General features: G+C 43.1%; 2 protein-coding genes across 2 annotated transcripts; one reads left to right on the top strand and one right to left on the bottom strand.

Annotated features, from left to right (window-relative positions):
- Positions 1 to 804: 804 nt before the first annotated feature.
- On the top strand, positions 805 to 14,894 carry ak5 (adenylate kinase 5). Its single transcript, XM_077723792.1, is given in 15 exon segments — positions 805 to 1,074; positions 2,252 to 2,438; positions 3,712 to 3,758; positions 3,760 to 3,880; positions 4,781 to 4,953; positions 7,571 to 7,684; positions 8,675 to 8,866; positions 9,702 to 9,792; positions 11,006 to 11,073; positions 11,616 to 11,667; positions 12,114 to 12,158; positions 12,922 to 13,085; positions 13,808 to 13,921; positions 13,998 to 14,198; positions 14,319 to 14,894. Coding segments are annotated over 15 exon segments (1,704 nt in total). The 5' UTR covers positions 805 to 1,014; the 3' UTR covers positions 14,394 to 14,894.
- A 99-nt stretch (positions 14,895 to 14,993) lies between these two features.
- Positions 14,994 to 23,615, bottom strand: zzz3 (zinc finger, ZZ-type containing 3). Its single transcript, XM_077723790.1, has 12 exons — positions 23,441 to 23,615; positions 18,981 to 20,562; positions 18,104 to 18,242; positions 17,721 to 17,868; positions 17,535 to 17,647; positions 17,400 to 17,471; positions 17,211 to 17,312; positions 17,052 to 17,147; positions 16,819 to 16,977; positions 16,536 to 16,670; positions 16,364 to 16,464; positions 14,994 to 15,875 (listed from the first exon to the last, which is right to left on the bottom strand). The coding sequence occupies exons 2-12, from the start codon at positions 20,495 to 20,497 to the stop codon at positions 15,731 to 15,733; spliced, it is 2,727 nt and encodes a 908-aa protein (XP_077579916.1). The 5' UTR covers positions 20,498 to 20,562; positions 23,441 to 23,615; the 3' UTR covers positions 14,994 to 15,730.
- Between the last annotated feature and the right edge of the window lie 419 nt (positions 23,616 to 24,034).

The following is a 24,034-nucleotide window of genomic DNA, read 5'->3' as shown; positions in this document are numbered from 1 at the left end:
CAAAATAAGAGCTAATAAAATCTTATAAAGCACGGCCGTGATTGTGAAATGTGACACTTTTTATTACTTTTTCGACTACATTTGACATGTAGAATCCTATTTTTCTTATATTTCTTAACTATATTAGAACAAAAATATCTATACTTTATACTATACTCACATTTTTCAACCCTGGTGAAGTAAGAGGATATTTATTCCTTTTTTTTATTAAAAAAAACATGGGCTTAATGCATTAAAGTAAGAACACATTCCAGACAATTGAGATGTCGAGTGTCTCCCGAAAAAAAAAAGATATCTTGGGAACAGAACTTTGTTTATTTCCAGACGTCATCACAAACGTTAAATCATTGCGGTTCAAGTAAATCATTTGAAGGCCTCCAGCAAGCACGCAAAAAGGCTTACATAGTCAGCTGTGCAGCAATATTATGCAACAACAGCAAAAAAACGACATTCCAGAGCTTTTATTTCCCAAAGATTTGGTTGAGAAGGTTCAAGGAATAATGTTTGAATTGTTTATGGCTCTTTTTGTAAAAAAAAAATCCTCACCTCTGCTTTCCAACATATAAATCATGTCAAATGTGATCATGACCATGTCAAAAAAGATAAAATATTATTTTGATTATCATGTAAAAACTTAATAGGAGTTTTTAGGGGTGTGGCAGCAGTAGGTTTCCGTGAAAAAAGTGACAAATGAACAGTATTTTGATATTTTCTCATAACCATTGGAACAGCTGAGTCTCAAATTTGCATCAGTGAGGATGGAGAGAGAGAGAGAGAGGGTGAGAGAGGGAGAGAGAGAGATAGAGAGTGAGTGAGGAGGAGGGTGTCGTAGCTTCGCCTGCAGGAATCCGGTAGATGGCCGCGGCGCGCACACGGGCACGATGCGCTGAGCTGGCGGCGCTCTGACTTTGAGAGGATAGCCGGGAGGGGAAAAAAAACAAGCCCCCAAAAAAAGAAGCTCTCCTGATCAAAACGGACCATTCCGAGGAAAACAAGTTCCAAATCTCCGAAGGGATGAACACCAACGATGCCAAGGAGTACCTGGCGCGCCGGGAGATACCTCAACTATTTGAGGTGAGACAAGGAAGCATGCATATTGCATTAATTCCAATAAAAAAATACTATTAAAATAGACATGGGAATTTAGGAAAGGTGCAATGCTTAATTGAGTATCCTATTAAGGGCGATGTATTTTGGGTATTTTGGGCTTGTCATTGAAGATCATCTTTTTTTTTTGTCTTGATTGTTATGTAATGCCATTTTGCAGGAGCTGGTCCTAAAGGTACTGCCAACACAAGTCAACATAATCATTTGTCATGGCTATTTTCAGATATGGAAATAGCAAAGTGATGTTGAAGGGGAATTGGTATGGCGTCTTTTAACCTTTAGGAAGCGTTTTGACAATATGTCGCTGTTTTCGTGATGACATGCCATGTGGAGCAAAAGTGGGTGGCAAGGAATCGGGGTAGGGAATTGAACCTTTGTGTTGAGGGGTTGATTGATGTCGGCCCAATATAAGATACGTTTCATGGTTGTACTATTTTTGCTTGGGGAAAAGTGTTATTGTATTTGCCTTGTTTTTTGGTGACAAAATTCAGATTTAATATTGCAATGTTGTGAATTTTTTTGACTTTTTTGAACTGTTGCCATTTTTTCTCTTAGTGAGATTGCAAGCATTCTAATTTGTGCTCATATTTTTCTATGTTGTTTATCCATAACTTTTTTTGAAGTAAATTGAATGATCCATTCTGTACGCTTGCACTCTTTGACATGCCAATTTAAAATGAATAGACTTAAAAATGTAAGTAAACTCATCTGTAATTGTCTTTTAAATTTCCCATCAATCAAAAAAAATATTCAAACCTTATTCAACTTAACTCTATTAATTCTGTAAATATTATCATAGTAGTACTAGTACTTTAAGTTAAAAAAAATATATAAATCCCCTTAAACACATTCATGAAAAATCTCAAGTTGCGCAAAAGCAACTATTAAACACGACATTTCACATTTTTAATTCACAATTTAAATGTTCAGCGACTAAAAAACAAAGGCTGTATTGCTACCATAATAACAATAATAATCAAATGGTAAAAAAAAACCCTCCTGGAGGCGTATAGCAAATTGCCTGCTGCTCTTAATTAGTCCTCAGTTATGGGCAATTGCATAAAAAACAAAAAAAGCACGCAATCATTTTGAGTCTTACTTTAACCGCCATTAAATAAAACGATCTCATTTGACTACTTTTAAGAGCCTGCTGACTGGATTGATGTACCACCGACCCGAGGACCCCGTGGACTACCTGGAAGTCTGCCTGAAAAAAGTACGGGAGCTAGGCGGGCCGGAAAAAGTACGCTGGGATACCTTTGTGGGTCAAGAGAAGAAAGCACTCCCACCCATCAATGGCGGACAGTCACGTCGTTCGCTCTTAAGAAACGGTGAGAAATCCAAAAAAATGGCCATATTCATCAATGGTAGACTGATAATCACATTTTTTCAGTGTAATTTTATTGGCCAATATGGTGTTTATATATGTGTTATACTTATAAAGAGCGGTGAAATCAAACACATGTTTTTTTGGTCAAGTTTGTTGAGATTAAGAGGCAAAGAGAGTTTGACGGAAGCCATCTGTGCCGTCATTTAATCCCGCCGGAGGCCGTCCATCACGACGTTACTCGGCGACGCCCCCCCGGGGGGGAGACGATGTAACCAGAGTTTAGCGCCATGAAGACAGATATGACCATGTCACCTTTGATTAGGCTCAGCGTTTAATGATGAAGGCGGAATGGCGCCCGATTTGTTGTTTTGTGTATTAAAACTTTGGCTTGGATTAAAAAAAACAAGGCTGGAATTTGTCATCAAGTCACTTTGAGCGTTTGTTTGTTTTGAGATTAATTCACAACAATTGTTTCTTGTTCCAAAAGAAGGATTATCAGGAAATTAGGGCTAATTTCTATTATTAATCACAATAATAATATCATAGGGGCGTAAAATAGGATTATAGATTACTGGTAAAAAGACATTTACCAGTTTTTTGGGGGTAATTACATATAATATTTGGCATAATCACGATAACTGGGTTGCTAATTGTTTAGCAAGACATTTCTATCTAAGCTAATTATTATATGGGACACATTTCATGTATAATGATAACAATTAGAAATATGTTTTTGGAAAAAAACTGCAATGAAGCATAAATCCCCCCCAAAAAAAACATGCGGGGAAGATTCCCTTTCAGTCAATTGCGCGGGTGCTGATAATGAGAAAAGAATAAGCAATTTGAATAGGGCCTTTGTATAGCTGTGTTGGGGACCAAATGATAATAACTGGAAGGGGAAGACAAATAAATGTCTTTTCACAAATGACATTTGTGTGAATCCTTATCACATCATTCAAGAGGAATAGATTTGCAGCACAAAAGAGAAAAACACTGAATGCTTCGCTTTCATCCAATCATTCATTCATCTTCACTCCTATTTATCATCACAAGGGTTGCGGGGGGTGCCGTAGCATGAACTGTTTTGTAGCTCCAATGTACATATTGTTACTTTTCTTAAAATATTCAAATTTATTGTGTAATCTATGGGGATTGAATGGTTAATCCCAATCCAATCAAAATGGATCAACTTTCAAAAGATTCGATACTATTATTTTTGGAACTGTTTCATGGTCAAAACAGTGAAAAAGCTTCCGTTTTTTTTGTTGTTGCAGTGATCCCCGACAGTCCCAATTTCCCATACAGACGCTACGAGCGCCTCCCCCCCCATCAGCCAGTTCTCCATCGAGAGCGACTCGGACTTGTCGGAGACGGCCGAACTCATCGAGGAGTACGAAGTCTTCGATCCGTCCAGGCCCAGGCCCAAAGTCATCCTGGTTATTGGTAAATAACAAACACATGTTGCCCATTTCTCTTCTGCTAATCCTACACAATCATCAGCATAATCATACAAAAACGGGTTGCCAATTCAGACCAATCCTCCGATGTTGATTACATTGTTCATATTAGTTTCATTATCAAAACATAAATGGTAAGACAGATACCAAAACAATGATGTGTTGTGTAGTCTCCACCATCAAATATCAAAATCTATTGAATTTCAACTGGTAGAGTAACAAATAACACTAGGCACCCTTAGCATCCTACGTGGGTTTTCTCTGGGTACTCCAATTTCCTCCCACATCCTCAAAACATGAATGCTAGGCTAGTTGAACACTTGAAATTGTCCTTAAGGTATGAGTGTCAATGTGAATGGTTAGTGTGCAACTAATTTAGGATGCCCATAGTTGGCTCCAGCACCCCTCACTATTTATTTACTGCATTCCATATGATTGCTGCTGCGCAGAGAAGACGAGAGTAGTGCACAATTGCACATGCGTGCAGCTTAGAAGGAACATTGATGAAGGAATCAACAGGGATAGCATAACATTATCTTCTGTCACGTCCAGAATGAAGACAAGGAATAGCAAATGTAATTAAATGGGGTTGTTTTTCCCCTCCGTGTTGTCAAAACCAACAAGTGAGAAAAATCTGCTTTTCAGCCAAATGGAGGAATATCACACGTACCTGTTCCATCGAAACCCACGCACACACACGGTCAGAAAGTGAGAGAGAAAACACACACACACACACACACACACACATTAGTCTTCTCACAAAGTCCGGGTGTCTGTTTGCAATCCACCCACGCAACACCATGTTTCAGAGCGAGCCAAGCAACATCCCATGATTCCCATCCCCGCTCTCTTTCTCTCTCTCTCTTTCTCGGCCCGTTTTTCGTAGGAGGCCCGGGCAGCGGCAAGGGAACGCAATGCCTAAAGATCGCCCAACGCTACGGCTTCCAGTACGTGTCGGTGGGCGAGCTACTGCGGAAGAAGATGATCCACAACGCTACCAGTAATAGGAAATGGAGCCTGATCGCCAAGATCATCACCAATGGCGAGCTGGCACCACAGGTAGGGGGGGAGGCGGCGGGAAGACCCTGGCGTTTAGCCAGAGGTTATTAGCCGCCTCACTGTCACTGGGAGGGAAGCCAGACGCCCGGGTCTCATTAGCGTCAAGATAATGAGTCAGCGTGGCCAGGGAAATCACTCTTGTTTGCTTTGTGCGCTTCAGGTCGCCATGTGATTGCCATAACACAATCACAATCACACACACACACACACACACACACAAGCTTTCTTCTCAACTATTTGGGAGGATTTTGGTGGGGGGGGGGGGTAACTATTCATCATAGTTTCCCTAATGTAAATTGAATTGATAGTGAGATTTAAAGCTTTACCATATAGTGCATAAATAACAACAACAAACAAAGAGACAAATAAAAGAAATCTATAAATAATACATACAAAAATCTATCAATAAATAAGCATTACAACATAAACAAAAGTAGGGAAGTGCACATATAATAACAACAAAGAAACAGACAAAAAAAAATAAAAAAAAATAAAAAACATAGTAGTCATTACATCATAAACTAAAGTATAGAAGTGCACAAAAAATAACAACTAAGAAATAAACAAACAAACAAAAATATATAGGAATCTTAATACAAAAAATATATAGGAATCTTAATACAAAAATATGTATAACTAAGTAGTCAACATAGATGAGTAGTGAACATGAATAAGTGGTCACATAAAAAAGTAGGTACTAAAGTGACTAACCTGGTTAGCAGCCTATGAAGATTTAGTGCAAGTATAAGAAAAGTCTTGATTAGGTCCTCTTAAGTGCCAAACTCCAGTTGAGTATGGTGATGGCTCTTTGAGTCTGTTTGTCTTGGCTGTTATGGCCCTGTAGTACCTGCCAGATGGACAATAGATTTGGAAAAAATGTTATTTTTGTTGACTTAGGAAAGACAGCCTTTTTTGCTCCCACATTGAGAGCAATTTTTCAACCATGAATAGGAAAAGAAATACTGTACCTAAAGTACTTAAGTACTCATTTAAAAAAGTAATTTTGACATGTGATTTAGTGTATTGGCCACCTGAGACAAATATTTTAACAGACAACTCTTTAAAATGGATTTGTCGCTGTGGTGATGGTGATTTCGGACCAGAAATCCAAATCCTGCGGCAAAGTGCCATACGGAAAAACACGAGGCGTTCCTGCCCACGTTTCCCAACGCGCACTTTCACGAATCGCCCTCGCTAACTGGCGAAAAATTGCATGGCAGCCCTCCCTCCCTCCCTCCTTCCATCCCTTTCCTTCCACTCCGGCCTCTCGCCAGATGGCCTGACGTGAAGCAGTCCAACTAACAGCAAAGTGGGTCAAGCTGGCAACTTATTAGACCTGATGGAGTCACTCGGGGCTATCGGGAAACATGCTTTCTATGCTCATTTTTTCCAATGCATAAAGTGTCAAATATTGAACGCTTTAGGTCACTTTTAACTTGAGCCAAGTCAAAATATCCCTATGATTTTCACTCAAAGTGCAAAATCAAATAACCAACATAAATTCTTCTAACAATACTGTTAAATATGCAGATGCCATCTTAGTTTACAACATCTTCCATCATATAGCTCCCCCCCCACTGCAAGATTTTATACAAAAAAAATCCAAAACATCTACAATGGCTGGCTCTAGAGGTGACTGTAGAGTAGTGAGTGCATCATACCTGGAAGTCAATAGCAATTACCGTATTTTCACGACTATAAGGCGCACTTAAAAGTCTTAAATTTTCTCCAAAATAGACAGTGCGCCTTATCATCCAGTGCGCCTTATATATGGGAAAAATGTCATTCATTGAGGGTGCGCCTTATAATACAGTGCGCCTTATAGTCGTGAAAATACGGTATTTCTATATAATCCTAGCATACGTTCAACATTCAATCATAGTCCTGAAATTTGATTCCCTTAATAGTTAGGCCCCTCCCTGAAATCCTTATTCTGTCCAGCTACATTTTCTTCACCCCACAATATTAGAAAACTCCCCTGAGGCACATTAAAACTGTCGCACGCAAAAAAAATACAGATTGGTATGTCAACTCACATCACTCCCCAATTCAATAGTATTCTTCCTATTAAGAAATACATTGCATTTTAAAATATTTCGTCAAACACGGATGCTCATCCATTATAACTCATTTTTTTTCCGTTTGGAGTCAGCCGAACAAGTTGAAAGATTACGAATGCTCCGCCGACATCATCCGCATGACGGAATTTCGATGAGATGTGAGCCGCCAGTGTATGTTGCTGTTATTTTTAGAGCAATGCAGCACTCGTGGATCGGCTTTTGTTGACCTCCCGCTGCAGTCAGGAAGAAGTAAGTGACACTAAATGATGCTGGCATTCGGTGGCCTCCAGTGAGCCGGGCCACCGTCACCAAACCGCACCCTAAAACAATGTGCGGTAAATAAAGAAATGCATATATTTGCCAGCACTGCACCGCAGTCGTTTCTCTAAAGTCAAGGCTCGACTTTATAAATATTAATGTGCTTTTAACCTGTCGTCAGGCAAGATTAAGAATCATATGATATGGCCCAGCCAATAGGGAAGATGAGAGTTAAAAGAATGGACAGCAATGTGACAAATTACTTATTCGAGTCTAACAAAAAAAGATGTATTTTGCAGGAAACTACGATTACCGAGATCAAGCAGAAGATTATGAAGATCCCAGACGCCAATGGCATCGTCATCGATGGCTTCCCGAGAGATGTCGGACAGGCTTTGTCCTTCGAGGATCAGGTGAGCCTCAAATATCCATCATTGAAACTGAAAAAAACAAATTGTGATGAATAATTTTTGGTGCAATTGTTCACAATCCATAAATTTGACCAAATTGGGCAGCCAGAGTCGAAATGTACATTATAAAATGAAATAGCTAACAGTATTGTGTAAAATTAGCCACATGGGTGTTTTTAAAAGGCAAATTCAGGAGTCTACACAGTGAGCAAGACTGCTAACTTCTAACAAGCTAACGACAGGGAGCTTTTCATGGCACTATTGCGCTAAATAAGTAAAAAATCTCAAGGGTGTCCTTGGTTTTCTTTGCCGCTGGATTCAATTAAACATAACATTTAGCTGCCTCTAAATGAGATGTCATTAACTCGCCATTTGTTACACGCTGTTCAATCTCCTCATTTAGTCTTTTTGCATTTCCCTATTCTATACTACATGCTTTCAGTCCAATGTCTTAATGTCCTTTCCAAGGTCGTCTTTATGACAGTTTTTCGACAATTACCCATGCGTGCAGCTCAGCCCGACGTGTCCAATCATCTCACCCCAGTGCCAAACACCCTCCCGTAGCGCGTTCCAGATGATAAGCATTTATCTACTCCATGTCTGTAACAAGTCAATATAATCTGCCTTCCACCTGTTGTTGTCCACATCACAATAGCTTTGTGCACAACTAAACAAAATCCAGATAGCACGCTGAGGAAGTAAATTGACAAGTAATTGAGAGATACACAGATGGACTGACTCCACATGGTGGTTAACTGGCCTTTCCCGCATCAACAATGAGTGGCCTTTTTAGACCATTCCGTCCTTTCACTGGGGGGCCTCCAACCAGCACTAGGACTCCCTATGGAGACCCTTTTAAGTTCCCCAGAGCGACTCATTTTTTTTGTACTGCTACCTCCTGGGATGGGATGTCTATTCTTGTCTTGGAATCTAGTTGCACGAATGGATGGTAATTTATCTATAATGGTTGGCCTTTCCCTTTACTCTGGCTAGATCTGTACCCCCGACGTGGTGGTCTTCCTGGCGTGCACAAACCACCACTTGAAGGAACGCCTGCAGAGGCGGGCCGAGCAGCAAGGTCGCCCCGACGACAACCCCAAGGCTATCGATCGGCGTCTGACCAACTTTAAGCAAAACGCCATCCCGCTAGTTAAATACTTTCAGGAGCTGGGCCTCATCGTCACGGTAACTGAATTATACGTAGTTATATTTTAACTTAGTTGAGGTTAAAGTAACTTGCTTTTTCCTTAGACATTGTTTTATTACTAGATGCTATAAAATTTGATTTTTTTTTCTTCTTTTCATAGTCTAAAAAATGTTTTAAACTGATTCATGACATTTGAGTGTAAATATGATTTATGATTGGACGTCTATAACCGTCAGCGGCACTGAAAAACATTTAGCTGTACATCGTGAAAAACGTCATTGGAAATGAATGGCTTCAAAAAAATAATACAATTCTTAATTCAATTGAATGATCCTAAAATTCCCTTATGACCTTTGACCTCCTCAGCAAAATGTAATTACTACCACTTCAGTTTCATATTACAAACATGCTATTCTAGACTTCTCTAAAACACAAAGTGAGTACATAACCTCTGCAAATAAGTCATATATTTACATTTTAAAAATGGGCAGTACTATTTACTATTGTAAAATCAGTGCTTCTATCAATAGAGAATGTTAGTAAAGACAAAATTATTCCCTAAAAAAATGGCAAATATAACTATATACAATTTATTTGTGTGTTCACACTCATGTCTAATGGGCAGCTCATTAGAAAAGAGTACTTGTTAATTGCAGCCCTAGCCAAGGCTCCATTAACCGAGCTCGCTCACGCATCAGTACGACTTCCCCATTGATCGACCGTGAGTTATTGGAACGATACTTGAGATAGAATCCGCCGAAAAGCGCTGTTGCCAAAAGTAAAAATGCCTTTATCATCTTCTCTCAGCGACACTGAACACAAGTCAGTGTCAACATGAATTGATGTTTTGACGCTCTCTCTGTCTCCTCTCAGCTCGACGCAGCTCGGGATGAAGAGGAGGTGTTCGGTGACATCAGCGCCACGCTGGACAACAAGCTCTTTCCCTCGCAAGATTCTACCGAAGGTAATCGAGTAACATTCTCCATCAAAACCACTATTTTTGAAACTATAATATTCTCATCTAAATTTACCCAGATCGTTTTATCCAACAATTGAACCTTGTTTGCACTTATAATATTTATCTGCAGTGAGTTACATCAAGAAGTCAGGAACAGGAAAATCTCCTTCCCGCTCCTTAGTTACGGTCCTCGTCGTCATGGCAACCACCGGCATTGCGCGGCTAGCTAAGCTTAGCGAGAAACGCGTGCACAATCATGAAAAGGTCGGACGGGGAGCTACTTTGGATTGGTCGAACGGGGTGCCGTGGCCCGTTATGGTCCGCGCACTTTCATTTTGTGGGGTGCCGTGTACACGGGCGAGTTCAAAATGAACAATGGCCTTTTTCTGAACTCTTGGCGTGAAGTCAAAAAGGGAGATGGAAGGTTCCTGACTTACCGGTGTGTGGAAAAATGTTGAAGAGCCACAGGGTGCTCATGGGAGGATGGCGGGGGAGGGAATGTGTCATCCGTGTGGCAACCGCGGCTCCCATGCAGTGACGTCGGGATGGGAAATGTCAAAAGGCCTCAGCAGATGGAGGAATGGATGTCGGCAATTCCATCGAGTCACGGCCCAAAAGAACCTTTGGAGAAATTTGAACCAATGAGTACTCTTGTGAGGTTTGCACATTAGCCGCCATATTGTCACGAATCGCTATATTCTGTTGTTTTTTAACACCACGTTAACACTTGTTTGAGGATTTTTTTCTTCTTTCCTCCCCACCCCGTTCAGAAAATATATTTACATAATCCATGCATCGCAAAGGAATGCAAAGAGAAGCAAGCTGTCGTCTTAGTTGAGGTTAAATGGCTTTGTTTTTTTTAATGAGGAGTGAAAGAAGAATGCCAAAGGGATGCTTCATTTATGACCCAATTGCACTGAACTGAAGTTGGAGATCTGATTCTCATTTTGCATTTCAAGCACGAGTTGTTAAGTTTTATGCAGGCTCGTGAACTTTTGTCATTATCTTAAGGTGAGGCAAGTTAACGGCAAGGAAATTCATTCATTATTTAACACAGTTCCTTTTAGGTTTTTTTAAATGGTGAATTAACATTAGGGCCATAAAGGAATTGTAGCATTTACCTAATAGTGGAGGTCATAAAAGTGTGTTATTATTGTATTTAATACTGCAATTTCTTGTAATTACCTTTTTTAGGCATTATTACTCTTTGTCATCACAGGACCAAGTGAATTGGATCGTAGTATTCTTCCTGAATACAACATGGTGGACTTCACTGAAAAAAATGAAGTAAGAATACTATTAATTCGTCTTTATCAAAGGCGATTTCAGCTTTCGTGTTTTTGTTAACAACATTGACAATTTAGTCATCAATTAACTTGATCCGATATTCAGGTTATGTACAAAGTTTACCAACATTTAAGTTGTGCACTGAATTTTTTTTTTGTAAATAATCATCAAAGACACCTTCAAAGACGGGCATCTCGACGAGTCTTGCAAAAAACACAGCAGCTCTCCAGTGTGCAAAATAACTGCCAAGTAGTCCTCACTGCATTCCTGGAAAAAGCGTAAACAACATAAGCATCTCTTAAATATTCCATCAAATAAATATTCATGAAAAAAATGGAGCAGCACAGCTTCCTAGATTTCTATCTTGTGCCAAAAAGAAAAATTAATTGAAGAAGTCAGGTGGCTTCTACTTTCAGGCAGCGCAAATGACATAGATCTAAAAAAAATATATATATATATTTATATATTCTACATTTGCACAGCTGCACTTGATCTTTCCCTCGCTTATGCGAATGACTTCAAATGTATTTCTGTGTCTTGAGGATGAAGAGGAGGAGGAAGACGAGCTGGGATATGCTGAAGAAAGCCACGGAAGTGAGTCACTTATTCAGCTCGCACTGATTTTTCATGTTTCAGTGTCTTTGATGGCAGTAGATGTCAATGACTTAAGCAACTTTCATCTTCAAAAAGGTCTCATCTTTCATTTCACTTTTGGGTTTCATTCGGAGGGGCTTTCTTTATGTTTACTAACTAGGCCCTGGGGCCATTTTGACTTTAAAAATTTGACAGATGGGCGGGGTCAGCACAAGATACGATACAAAAAAAAAAGTGCATCCGTTAACAGTACATATGAAACATAAACAGAAAAAAGGACTAAAGTATTAACATACTCATCACTCATCTTTAAAGTAAAAAATATAAAGTACAAAGTAAAGTAAAGGGACATATTGGACCCCCATATGCTTGAAATGTTCACTGACGCGTATGATGAAATTTTGGTGTGCTAACAAAACCTTGCTCTTTTTTTTTTGGCGTGACAGTTTTCCGTACGCTGCAGAGGAAGCCAAAGGTCATCTTTTTGATGGGTAAGCATGCGCACACCGGTAAAGCGTAGCTCATTAGCAAGAGTTGAATGCCAACACGACATGACAGCATGGCTTCAGATACATGAAGGCCGCTTCATGTTTTGCGGGCAGATAGCGATGGGTTATGCTTCATGCCATGTGTTAGAATGTTTGAAAAGGATAATAATACTCATTGTAGGAAAGGCAATTCCGAATAAATTAAAATAAACCATTTGGAAAGACATTGGATCATGAAATGTCAATTTCGCAATGAAAACTAATTAGAAACAAATAGACTTTGAATGAGAAATATTTAAAGAAATAGAGCAATAACTATAACCAATACAAAGAAGATAATAGTGATACAAAACGAAAAAGATTAGACAAAAATAATGATAAAAAATATGTTTTAAAAACACTTTCAATGTAAAAATATGTATCAATTGATAGTGCAAAGACAGAAAAATTCTTCCACCTGGTCATGTGCTGTCGAGGTTGGATTTAGACGATTTCAGGAAGGTTGACGTAGCGCTCGTCTGCCAGCACTGCCGTCGTCATGGAAACCTGTCAAATCCACACAGAGCGCACCATCTCCTAAGATTTGTTTGGATAGAGAAAATAAACCAAAAAGAATCTGCCTATTGGAGCTATATAAAGATAGCGGCAGAGGCCTGACCACATGTCATTTTTGTCAAAATGGCTTGGCCAATGGCAGCTAGTGCGTTAGTTGGTCATAAAATCACATCACTTTATCAGAATACTTTTGGAAATTGCATACTTGCAGGTGCTGCAGGCTCTGGCAAGCGCACTCAATGCCAACGCATGGAAGACAAGTTGGGCCTGCGTCACGTGACCTTGGCCGACTTGCTTTGTGGCGAGATGCAGACTCCCGGCGACAGGGGGCGCCACCTAAGGGACGTCCTGCAAAGAGGAGAACCCCTCCCGGAGGTCAGTAGTGCGACTGCACTAATTCAGAGTAAATACAAAGACTGGACTAAAAATATGGTTTACATAAATTATGAAAGCAAAGTGTTTAATGCAGGGCCAGAATTTGCTGTGGGCAATGCGGGCGACCGCCCAGGGTGCAATGAATGTGGGGGGCGCAAGGGAACCCAAAAAAAAAAAAATAATCAGTGGCATAGACTGTCAAACTAATCATCCAGAACACAATTTAATGAAGTTTTATGCCATTTACATGAGTGTAGAAGATGCCTGTGTGTATATCTACTCTTCCATTGGATCAAAATGTGTTCTTGCTAAAATGATACTGTATGAAAGAAGACCTAGGTTTACATTGAAGCATGTATTTGATAAACATAATATGTTATTGTGAGATGACAGCTGTGACCTCGCTTTGGTCCAGCGATTTCATGCACATTTTTCAAAGGTTCAGTGGTGTGTGTTGCAGGTGATTTTTGAAGCAAAATGTCAGTGAAGCCAGAAACTGGGACAACAAATTAGCATAAACAGTCCAAAAAATGATGAAATGAATCTTTGACTGGAGCATTTTGGCCAAAACTGGCCTTTAGCTTTTGTACACCTTAAATTTGGACTTTTTTTTATGTGTAAATGATAGTAATTGGACAGAAAGTATAGGGAAAGTATTGTTTTTGTTTAGTCACATGAATCTAAATGTGGAAATGGCATTTTACCTGGGTTTACCACAACAGGATGTCGCCATGGAGTTGCTGTGCGAGGCACTCACATCCAGGAGGCAGGCTAAGGGCGTGGTGCTTTGTGGATTCCCTGTGGACCTGAGACAGGCCCAACTGTATGAAGCCAAGGTGGGTTTTCTTCTAGGTTTGTTTGGGAAACAAAACATTTTAAAAAAATATTAATCACTGTGCATGTGTTTGGAAGATGGGCGAACCCACCGCCGTGCTCCTGCTCAGCTGCTCCAGCCAAACGCTCAGCGGACGCCTGCAGAGTCGCCGGAGGTCCTCTTCGGCCATCGGGTGGGCCTCGGATAAAGACGCTGCCGCCAGCTGGAGGGCTGACAGCTTCTGGGCCGACGCCCAACCTGTGGCGGAACACTATGACGGCAAGAAAATCCTGCACACGGTCAGTTATGCGTGGAAAGCCCATATTTGAAGAGAGCAAAAACAAGATTGACATTGACTAGGCTGCTTTTGAAAAATATGTACCTTTTTACATCAAGTGTGTTTTGTTTGTTGTTCACAGATTGATGCCGAGTGGTCGCCTGACCAAGTGTTCGCTCAAATCTGCAAGGTGATGGAGTCTTCGCTTGCTGACTGATCTACACACACACACACACAAGCCCTCAATTCACACCAAACACTGCGTAAAATTGCCATCAGGTATAAGTGCCAAAGCACTACTTTTCTATTAGACACAGCTTTGGCGCCACCTTAGGCTGTCCTAAGAACAGCAAGTAGGCACATATCCCAACAAATAACAATGTTTCCCCCAATTACAAAACCTGTACAAAGTTACCTACACTGCCGTAGTTCTGCTGATTTCCATGTTGATTCTCTTGACTTTTCCTCACTACTCAACATAAGAAGTCAAATGGGGGGAGTTGGGTTGTAATTGGCAGCTGACTCGAAGGCGCCCCCTGCAGCAGAATCCAAAGACTGCTCCCGTTTACACACAACCATCCTCCTGTTTTGTAAGAAAGAAAGGAAGCATGTATTCATCACTTCTATCAATGACAAAAGTAAAAACATTTGTACGGTGGCGAGCTTGCTTAAGATGTCAGTCTGCTGTTTACATTTCAATAAAGTTGTGTATTTTGACGGTTGGCCTGGTCTTTTTTTGTAGGCGGCTGGCGGTGATGGAAATATGCTTACTTTTGGAGGTGTCACTGCATCTGCTTAAAACAACTGAAAGAAACAATAATTTTCACATATTTTTTATTTCCACGCTTCTCCTCTAGCATTTTTTGTACATTATTAATTTTTTTTACATAAGAACAGACTTGTTATACACAGATATTGAAAGTGGGTTGGGGGGGGGGGTTTGAGAGGTGAGAATGGTGTCTAGTCGAGCACAAACAATTCATGTGGGTGTGTGCGTAATGTCTGTGTGTGTATATAAAAATGTGGAGGCACCGAGCACCACCTCAAATCATTTTTTTGGTGTTTTTTTTTTAAATAGATTATTAAAAATACAATCTTTTCATGAAGTTTTCAACCAAAAGATGCCCGTCAAAACAAAGTTTCTGTTGTTTTGTTTTAAATGGCACACACACGACAACTAGCGCCAACTACTGGTCACCTTAAACACTTCACGTGATCCATGGCGGCAAACACTGATGGACGAAAAAGAGGGGAGAGGGGAGAAAAAAAACAAAAACAAAACAAAAACAAAAACGCTGTGTCGGCTCTTTGACGCCTGGGAATGTTGCCTTCACTTTTTTTTTGTCTTTAAAACATGCTCGGATGAAACCGGCATAGGCGGGCGGGGGGCTCGCCGAGCCCCCGAGCGGCAGGCTCCGCCCACTCCGTTCCGACACGGTGGCGGTGGAGCCGTGCGCGCTGAAGAGAGAGAGAAAGAGAGAGAGAGAGAAAGAGCGAGCGAGCGAGACGGCGAGCGTGTGCTCGCTGGAACTACGGAGGCCTGCCGCTGGTCTGTCATCTATTGGCTGGGAAGTAGTTGGGGTCCAGGTAGTTGTAGCTGGTGCTCTGGGGCAGGCGGTAGTCGCGGTCCAGGAACGTCTCGGGCTGGTACACCGGGTCCAAGTGGTGCTCCGGCTTGTGGGTTTCTGTCTTGTACAAGCTGGACACGGGGGGAGCAGGTGAAGAAATGGGAAAAAAAGTTAATAAAAGATTTGTTGAAAATACATGAAAAATATGGCTGCACAGCCTGGATATTATTTTGTTTTTAGCAAGGACCAAGTTCGTTTTACAGATAAAAAGTAACATGAAGGAATGGAAAGTAAGTGTAATGTCAAAGTGTAGATGTAGAAAAGTCAAACTTTTCAGAAAACATAGAATTAAAGTTGTGATTTTAAAATAGTAAAATATTTTTGGGTGAAAACACTATCCAAATCATAGTTTTTTGCTAATGTTATATTCCCATGGAAATATTTTTTCATACTAACAACAATAATTAATTTTCATTTATTATGTTGTGTTTTGAGTAAGAAAAAGTTGCCTTTTGTTATTTCCTTTTGGTTTTTCCAATTAAAAAACTAAAGTTGAATACTCTCAAAAACGGCCAATTTTGGAAAAAAAACATTACAAAAGTGTGTTATTGACACTGACCAGTCTGAGCAGTTGGCGCAAAAATCCACGGCGTTGTCCTGCGGGCAATCTTGACAGTGCCAGCGCACGCCTTGGATGGGGTCCATGCCGCACACGTCGCACTGCGCGCACGCATGACGTCAAGGTCTGGCGTCGGAGGTGGACCGTCGCCAACGGCGCTCGGGTGCCTCACCTTGTATCCCGGATGTTGTGCGCCCCCTTTGTCCTCGCGGATCTCCCGCAGCTTTTCTTTCTTCAGACGTTTCAGCTCCATCAGCTCTTTGTACTCGGGGAGGTCACGCAGCTCCGTGGGGATGGCGTCGTCGTCCTGAGGGCGACAATCGTTTAGACAGTTTTGTGATGGCAATGTTTTCCACCAATGAACCAATTGAGGTCATGAAATCAAAGAATGTTTTTTGTGTTTGAATAGTTGAAATGTCAAGCAAGAAAAAAACGAAGGGTGAGCGGCCACTAACCGAGTCTTCCGCGGAAGGGTCGTGCATGTCGCAGTAGAACGCCGCTCGCTCGTCATCGTCGTCGTCATCTTCGTCCATAAAGACGGGTGGCTCGTAGGAGGTGAGGAAGGTGGAAGGCCTCAAGTGCTTGTTTAGGTGATGCTGCCTCTTGCTGGACGCCTGATCGACAACAACGAGCGCACACTTAACAACTACAGCTCAGCTCTTTCCCCACATCCGAGACCATGACCTACCTTCTTAGTGTACATGTACAGATTGGGGGTTCTACCGGGCACGGGGATTCCAGCTTTTGTCAGTTTGATGAAGTACTTCTGCACCCGGCTGGCGACCTGAAGTCGAGGGCTTTGTTCAAAACCAAAGATTTCGCCCGACGACAGAAAGGTAAACATCACCTGTTTGGCCGTCCGATTGCCTAACGCGTCTGCGATCTTCTGCCACCTTTTGGACTCCACTTCTTCGGGAGGGAACTTGAGGAGGAGCTGCTCCAGTTTTTTCTAACGGTGTCCAAACACAACAAAATGCACGCTTGTAAACAACACCCGAACGTGCTTCGGATCGTCATTTTGTGCTTGGGATATTACCTGCTCCTCTGTCGTCCAAAGCTGGTTAAATGTGTCGGGCTTGCTGGAGTGATAGAGCCTCCCCCGAATCATCTGTGGTGGGATAGAAACAGTAACCGGGATGCCGGGATGGCTAACTGGTCGCCCGTGTCATACCTGCGTCTGTCTACCGTTCTCCGGGGCGTCGCTAGTGGGTAGCGAGGAGTACAAGGTGGAGGTTTCGCACTCCTTCTTGGGCTCGGTGGGACTTTTCGGTCGATCCGGCAAGCCTGGACAGGTGTGTGAGAAAGTTTTGGAATGAAAGCAAGCGCGTAGCCATTATGGATCCGCAGTCGCTCACACCTTTGTCAAAGATGAGTTTGAGCCGCCTAGTTTTGCGTTTCTTGTGGCAAAACTCCCTCTGGAAATCCCCGAGGCCGGAGGTGTACTGATCCCAAGCCAGGTCAGGGAGTTGAACGACACGCTGGGGGCATGGCAGGCCCAGATTCACCTGACAAAAAAACAAAAAATTCAACTGTTAGACAACCGTTACTGACAGGCTGTAAACTCACTAGCAGGACACCACTAAGGATAAAAAAAGCAATTTGAAAGGGCAAGTAGAACTACTTTAATAGACATTCTTTCACTGTAATCCTGCTTTATCTGCATATTTCATAAAGTTTTGGGGTGGTGCTGCTTCTACTTAATTGTGCCCTTAGATCCAAAATGGAGGTTAATTGGGTTACCCTCTTCTGCAGCTGCTCCGCAAAGCTAATGGGGTCGGCAAGGGCCTCTCTTTGGTGCCGCGCCAACGTCTCCAGGTCCAAGATGGCCTGAGTGCGCTGGGCCTCGAGAACGCCAATGGTCTGCAGCAACCTCTGGTAACTGACAGAAGGAAAACATCATTTGAATGGCGCTCGACTCTCCGCATCCTGACGTTTCAAACGAGAGGCCTGGCGGCCGCGTGCGCTTTGACGTTTAACGGGAAGTGACTGAGAGGGCCGTCAGCCTCTTCGAGCGTTCCTTTCTTTTAAACATCCGCAGCTAGGCCAAGGGTTGCCAACCTTTTTTTTTAAAACTGAGACCTAATATGTAGGTATTGATGACAGTACTTCCATAGAGCATTTATCAATGCATTTTGACCAAATTATTTTCTATGTTATCAGGGGTCTAAGAAATGTGCATACTTTAAAGTGACTAGTGATCTAGGTCGTGTCTGTCCCTTTAAATGAAGTCAAGGTGTCTTGTATTACAGTTAATTGGCAAAGACTGGGATGTCTTGCATTCAATTGGAGCTAATTAATGGTAGGAAAATGTTCCTGTTTTGACCTCCCCATTGAGGATAAATGGCACTTTTTGACTGGCCGGTAAATATACGAGCCTGAAAACGACGTCGAGACAAACATGAAAAAAATATCTCACCAAGCGGATTGTGTGACATTCCGCGGTATTAGACAGAATTATTTCAATATTTACCAGCTACAAATCCCATTAACAACAAGCGCACGGTGGGGTTATTTGACAAGAGTGAAAACGATTAAGGCTGAGCTCCATGAGTTAGACAGACGGCCAAGAGAAGGCAGCGAGCGGGGGTGCGCAATCCCACCAGCTCCTCACACATACTCTTTGTTGTGTTTCAGAGCCAGGTGGTCGGATTCAAAGTAATACACGTCCGGCTCCTCCTCTTCCTCTTCTTCCTCCGTTGTGGTATGACTGCACGCCACTTCCTTGGCGACGTCACGGGCGCCACCCGTTTCGTCTTGGGGCGGCGCGCCGGCGCTCCCCTTGTCCTCGGGGGGACACAAAGAGTTCAAGGGAACGCAAAGGTCCTCGTCCGTTTCTTCCGCCGCTTCGCCTTCCTCCTTCCCGTTGTCCCGAGGCGGCGAAGTGGCTTTAGCGGGGGACGCCCCGTGGGGCGAAGTCCGCAGGGTGTACCTGTGTTCGTAAAGTTCGGCAAAAGACGGGGGCGTGCGAGCGGGCTCGGTGGGAGGCGGGGTCGGCGCCAGAGGGGGCGTCGTTTCTCCTGAGTTGCTGTTGTAGGTGGCGGGCAAAGGCGAAGCGGCGGGGGCGTCTAGGACCGGCGTGAGGGGCCCGCCGTTGGCGTCGCACTCGCTGTCCATCACCTGCTCCTCGCCGGCCAGACACAAGGGGTCACCGACGACATCCACCTCCACCTCCTCCACTTCCTGCTCTCGAGCCACCATCAAGTCGGGGAGCGGGTCCTCCGGAGGGGCCGGCGAGGGGGACGTCGGCGATTCCCCCGAGGCCGCCGCGCCCACCGGGCTGGAGTTCGTACAAGGCACCGTGGCTTGGGGCGAGGGGGGTGTCCCGGCCCGCTCGCCGTTGAGCAGCGTGGGACAGCCGGCGGGACTCGGAGACTCCTCGACCGGTGTCTCCACCGCGCCGTCCAGCCCGTTGGTGGCCTGGTGAGCGTCCGTGAGCCACGGCGCCCCTTCGCACTCCCCCCGACCATCTTTAGCCAGCTCTTCTTCCTCTTGGGCGAGGACAGGCGAGTCCGAGTCACGGTCGGGAATGTCTTCGTGAGCGTTGCCTTTACAGATGTCGGAAACGGGACTCTGGGCGTCCTCCTGGCGTCCCTGAGATTCGGCTCGGGGACACCGCTTGGCCCTTTTGATTAAAGGAGGGGCAGCCGGCGCCCCGTTCCCTTTATCGCAGTTTTCCGACTTCTCGGAGCCCACGTCGTTTTCCAGACACGAGCCGCTCCGTTTGAGCGGGGCCGACGAAGGCTCCTGCTCGGCCACCGGGGGACAGTTTGAGTCCTTGGAGTCATTTAAACGTTCCGAAAAGGAGACTCGCGGCTCCGAGTCCCGGACCGACTCGTTTTCAATGTCCTCTCTAGTTTCCTGTTTGGTTTTCTCCTTCTTGGGCTCAGATTTGGACTCCTGCTTGGACTCCTGCTTGTCCTCCTTCTTGGAGCCCTGTTGCTTGGACACCTGCCTGGAGTCATGCCGAGACTCCTGCCTCTTCTTGGGCGAACGGGCCCTGGGGAGCGGAGACACAAAGGCCTCGTCGGGCTGAGCGATGCTGCGATTCCTGAGGGTGCGGCCACAAAAGTTCTCGTCCAATCCATTGAGCCCCACCGATGACCTTGTGACGCGCGAGGAACGGGACGCGGCCATGCTACGGCGGGTGCCTACAGCCTCCTCATCCTGGCGCGCTCTCCACTGTGGCGGAACGTGGGCACCTGCAAACACACACACGTCACTGGATTCAATTTAAAACGGCCATTTTCAAATTGTAGGACAAGAACCACAAGTGGTGCGTGGGTGGGCTGGCTCCGCCATAACTGGCGGTAGCCCTCAGATTGACCCCATTAAATGGCTTCCACTACAACCCATTATTGGATACAGTTCACTTGGATTCAATTTAAACTACAAATGATTCACATTTAATGCTTTGTATAAAATACTAAAATAATAAAATGTTCTCTTTATTACTTCTAGACATTCAGTGGGACAAAAGACAATTTAAACTGTGATTTTGCCTTCCCAGGTAAAAAATAATAATAAAAATAAACAACAATGAATGTCCGTGAACTTTAATGCACTTTACTAACGCAAAGTGGAAAAAGCGTGTTGTGGTCTGCTGAGGCCACATTGCAAATTATTTTTGAAAATCATGGACATTGTGTCCTCTGGGCCAAAGAGGAAAATGACCTAGCATTATCGCATTAATGGTTGCTGCCCTCGTAAAAATGAAAAATAAAAATGTCTATGAAGGGGACTGAGAAATTTGGCAGTTTCCAATGCACTCAACCTCTATGCGTGATTTCTCGGCTAGCGCTCTGACGCCGTCAGGCTTTTAATTACCTAAGTGAGGCTACCCGCAACGGCTGCGTGAGCAAGAAATCGAGCGAATAGTGTCTGGGAAAAACAGGCAACAAGAAGAGTTAGAAGGCGCCCATCAATTAGCTCCATTAAAGGCACAGTGACCGGTCCAAATGCATTAAATGACAGCATGCACGGATCAATCCAATCTTTTCCAACATGAAGTAAGAGCAATCCATTTAAAGCTGAAGAAGACAAATGATCGCTTTATTTTTGTTCGGTTTCTACTTGGTGTTACAGTTTTGGGAGCATAAATATTCATCTTGTGGTTGATCTTGTGACATTTTTCAGCCAAACACTTGGTAAATTTAGTCCTAACTTGAAGGTTAAAAATATTAACTTCTTTGGCATTATTTTCCCAATGGCTGTAAATTAAAAATGGTTAGAAATAAAGCTACACTATAAAAGAGAAAAATCAGTTTGACCTCAAGTCATTACGCTATTGATTTAAAAACTTTGAACGAAAACAGGCTCACTATTGATGCCTAAGTTAAAGAGGCAGCTGTCTGCCATCTTGTGGTGCCAAGTAGTAACAGAAGTTATGATTGGACGTTTGTCGTTGTCAATGGGAGTAAAGAAACTTGTATCAGTGAAAAAAAGCACAGAAACAGTCAAGGTTGAACATGCACATGTTACTCGCACTCGACTGCTGAGTTGGCTAACGTGATCCATTCATGCATAAAACAGGGAGACGAAATAAGCGAAGGCATGGCCTTGAACGCAACACAACAAATTAATGAGGCGTACTCGTTAGCTCCCGCTTTGGAAAAGAAAAGACAAACGAGATCAACTCGGGTGAAAAAGTGCTAACAAATCACGGTCATTGCAGCTTAGTGTATAACAGCTGGGGTAATTAGCTAACACGCTAACAAACGCTGCACGTTTTTAAAAAGGTTGTGTGGAAGATGACAAATAAATGACCTTAGCTTTGCCATTATTTTATTTTGAAGCTTGATTATAACCAAATTAGACACGGTGGTTATGCGTAAAATTATTCATTACAGTATATTACTGTTAAGATATTTTTTTACATTATATTACAATTATATGTGGGTAGAGTAAATCTTGTCCTTTTATCCATAACTAGGCTCACCGTAATATGACTACCCCAACAGAAGTGTTAGTTTTACATTTATTTTAATATCCTTGGTAGTTCTTATCTTTGTAGATAACGTCAATAGTGAGTGTTTGACTTCAAATTAAAGAATAATAACAAAAGAGGTCTGCAATTATATTGAGTTTAGTGATGTTCAAGGGACTGTATTAGAGGCTTCATACAAACCTTACATCTTTTTAAAGCGTCTTCGCCCAGTTTGGATGTGATGTTATATTCCTATCGATCACAAAGTCGTCCATAAATAGTCAAAACATGTAAACATGTAATTTGGGGAAGTGTTAAATGCGAAATGTATACAATTATGCGCGACATTACACATACACCTGCCAAAACAAAAGCGGTGGCTAAAAGAGGTTAGCTAGCAAATGAAGGGGTTTTCCCCCTCTAAATTTCTAACATGAACTAATTGTTACTTTACTTCTAATTTCCCTTCTCGCCAGCAATAAAAACACTTCCACTGAGGCCTAGTGGCGCCGTGATATCCAGGGGGTAGTGTTGGCGTGCATTCCCGCTAGAGTGGCCCGGATACCCGCATCATTCCTCGTCGTGTACTGCAACGGAACCGGTTGCTATTCGGTCAAACTTGCAGTTTGGATCGGGCGTACAGTCCGATATGTTAAATTAAAGCACGAACAACAAAGCAAGTGTGTTTTTAAATCAACAACCCAACCGGGGGTGGAGAGCGAGCGATAACTTCACTGCAAAAACGCCGCCTGGTTAGCCCTTTAATCGGGCTAACTCGCCGTTAGCCCCGCGGCTAAAGACTGCACTTTAGCAAGCCTTAATCGGTTAAAATAAGTAAAGTAACTACCCAGGGGGGCTTCGGGGTGGTGGGGCTTTAACGCGAATCCATTCGACTCCAAAAGTATCTTCAAATGGCTAGTTAAATTGATAAAACCGGTGGTAGAATAATGCTAGTCTGTCTGGAACTCGGCGTTAGCCCGCCTAGCCTAGCCGATTGTTCCGCTCTTAACTTTGCCGTTTAATTCACCTACGACGCCGGTTCTCCATAAACCACCCCGGCAATTATTTCATTACGCCCTAAACCAAACGCCTACGGAACCGCTTGACGGTCCGGCAAAGGTTTTAGGAAGCCCCGAAAGGAATGTAGCACGTACCTCACTTCCGTAGGTTGTCAGCACGCTCGCTTGCAGCCATGTTTTCACAGTGCAACGGGGCGCCCCGGCTCGGGTGTGCGAGAACATCTCGGCGAAGGCGACATTCGTGCGCCGCACTGGGCGACATGTTTGCCTTCTCGTGGCCCGGAAATGCCAGTGAACGTAGGCCGGGAGCACGTTGTTGATTTGAGTTGATTTGTGGATCAATGAAGATAAAAAATCGCATGCTAAATACATACTTGCTGCTTCCTTAGCCCTTGAACTGGATTTGACTAACTTTATGTAAATAAAGGACTTTGATTTAGATCTGCAACTGTACATTAAAGCTATTTTGTATTTAAGTACTTTTTTTTGTGCAAGTTGTTTTTTCTTCTAAGAATTGTACTCTAGGGGGCTCGGTGGAAAGTGGTTGGCCTCAGGCAAGGGGTGAAGGTTCAATCCCAGGTGAGTTTTCACTGTGTGGAGTTTGCCAGATGTTCTCCCTGAGCTTGTGTGGGTTTATTCGGGATACTCTAAATTGCCAATTTTCAGCATGAATGGTTGTTTTGACCCCTTGTGCCCTGCAATTGGCTAACTTCTCTCCCGAAGCTTTGA

Source organism: Stigmatopora nigra, chromosome 9 (assembly GCF_051989575.1).
Source record: "Stigmatopora nigra isolate UIUO_SnigA chromosome 9, RoL_Snig_1.1, whole genome shotgun sequence".
Taxonomy (NCBI): Eukaryota; Metazoa; Chordata; class Actinopteri; order Syngnathiformes; family Syngnathidae; genus Stigmatopora; species Stigmatopora nigra.
The sequence above is the reverse complement of the archived record's forward strand: the minus strand, read 5'-3'. Positions and strand labels throughout refer to the sequence as shown.

Excerpts from the sequence above, each read along its gene's own strand:
- zzz3 (XM_077723790.1), bottom strand. The coding sequence starts at position 20,497 with ATGGCCGCGTCCCGTTCCTCGCGCGTCACAAGGTCATCGGTGGGGCTC. Across the intron at positions 16,465-16,535 it reads CACAACATCCGGGATACAAG|TGCGACGTGTGCGGCATGGA; the intron begins GTGAGGCACCCG and ends GCGTGCGCGCAG. Across the intron at positions 15,876-16,363 it reads TGCGCCAACTGCTCAGACTG|CTTGTACAAGACAGAAACCC; the intron begins GTCAGTGTCAAT and ends CCCCGTGTCCAG.